The sequence below is a fragment of the Seriola lalandi genome, unplaced genomic scaffold, assembly GCF_002814215.2.
Source record: "Seriola lalandi dorsalis isolate HSWRI2012SDOR001 ecotype SW California unplaced genomic scaffold, Sedor1 jcf7180002054819, whole genome shotgun sequence".
Classification (NCBI taxonomy): Eukaryota; Metazoa; Chordata; class Actinopteri; order Carangiformes; family Carangidae; genus Seriola; species Seriola lalandi.
Window position 1 is genome coordinate 78,426 of NW_019525372.1, and position 1,517 is coordinate 79,942.

At 36.9% G+C, this 1,517-nt stretch overlaps 1 protein-coding gene across 1 annotated transcript in view; it reads left to right on the forward strand.

The window, feature by feature from the left end:
* The first annotated feature begins 138 nt into the window (after nt 1–138).
* Nucleotides 139–1,517, forward strand: part of spns1 (SPNS lysolipid transporter 1, lysophospholipid) — a 5,321-nt gene continuing 3,942 nt past the window's right edge. The window contains exons 1-3 of the mRNA XM_023426243.2: nt 139–242; nt 412–548; nt 630–781. Coding sequence (XP_023282011.2) covers nt 429–548; nt 630–781 — 272 coding nt within the window. The 5' untranslated portion in view covers nt 139–242; nt 412–428. The remainder of the gene's footprint in view (nt 243–411; nt 549–629; nt 782–1,517) is intronic.

A 1,517-nucleotide genomic window follows, 5' to 3' on the forward strand; every position in this document is an offset into this window, starting at 1 on the left:
GCGTTGCTACAACAGATATTAGCTGTCACAGTTCACTAACAGTAACATATCAGGACCTGAACATGCTGTCGCACTTATTAATCATTAATAATCATTTTGTATTGATTAGCTGTTGTCTCACTGCAAAAACAAAATGCTACCACTGTTGCTAATCCAGCTGTTGTGTCTCCCTCCAGGTGTTCTCCCAGACATAGAGCATTATTTTGGGATTGATGATGGGAAGTCTGGTTTACTCCAAACAGGTAAGAAGATCTAATCAATAAATGAATGGCAGAACAAAGTGTGATGTTGGTCTGTGTAACGTGACTGTGGTCAGAGATGACACACATCCACCAAGGCTGTGTGATATATTTAAACTGTGTGTGTAGCTTGTTTCAGGTGTTGACGGTTTTCCTCTTGGCTTCTGTCCAGTTTTTATCTGCAGCTACATGTTCCTGGCTCCGTTCTTTGGTTACCTGGGCGACAGGTACAACAGGAAGTACATCATGAGCTTTGGAATTGCATTCTGGTCCTTGGTGACGCTCGCCAGCTCCTATACTCCAAAAGAAGTAAGAGTCACGTCACTTCCTGTTTACTCTCCTGCTGAACAGCTGATTGTCAGAGTGCTGGAGCCTCTGTTTGTCTTGCAGCACTTCTGGGCTCTGTTGTTGACTCGAGGCCTGGTCGGAGTCGGGGAGGCCAGTTACTCCACCATCGCCCCCACCATCATCGCTGACCTCTACGTCAAGGGCAAGAGGACGAACATGCTCTCCGTCTTTTACTTCGCCATCCCTGTGGGCAGGTAGGAGGAGACCCAGAGACACACCTGGATCATTTTATTTTGTAGTACTGTTAATACAGAATCTAACACAATAAAAGACATGAACTACTTTTGATGATTTATTATATTTCCTTATTGAATCAATATGTTTGCTGTATTTTATTTAGACAAAGTTGTGTTAAAGCTCCATATTTCACACTTTATTTTGAAGTGTTGATCCATGAGAAGAGATATTTGAAACAATCAGTGTAGTTTTACATCTCCTTTCTCAGGCGTCTCTCTGCAGCTCTAGTAATAACAGCTCGTTTTAAGGCTCAGTTTTTTTTGTTTTTTTTTTAATGGAAAATTATTAATATTTTTAAATTTCTGGATTTTTTTAAAAAACATTTATGAAATGTTTTTAAATTTAGGATTTATTTTAAAATGTTTTAGGAAATTTATATTAAAACATGGAATTTAAAAAAAAAAAAAACTTATTTTTTTGGCCAAAATATTTTATAAAATTTAATATTTATAAGAAGCAGACAGCAATTAGTGAAAAATTATCTTAAAGTTTTAAATAAAAGTTTTTTTTTTATTTTAGGTATAATTTTTTTTACATTGTTTTAGTGTTTTATTTAAAGTTTTTACATCCATAAGAAGAGATACTGCAGAGTGTAGAGTTTTTACCAAGAACAGTGTTTCGTGAGCGGTGACTGCATCGTTGTGACATCACAAAGTTCCAGAAGTCCTGACGGCTGGTTTTAAGGCTCAGTTT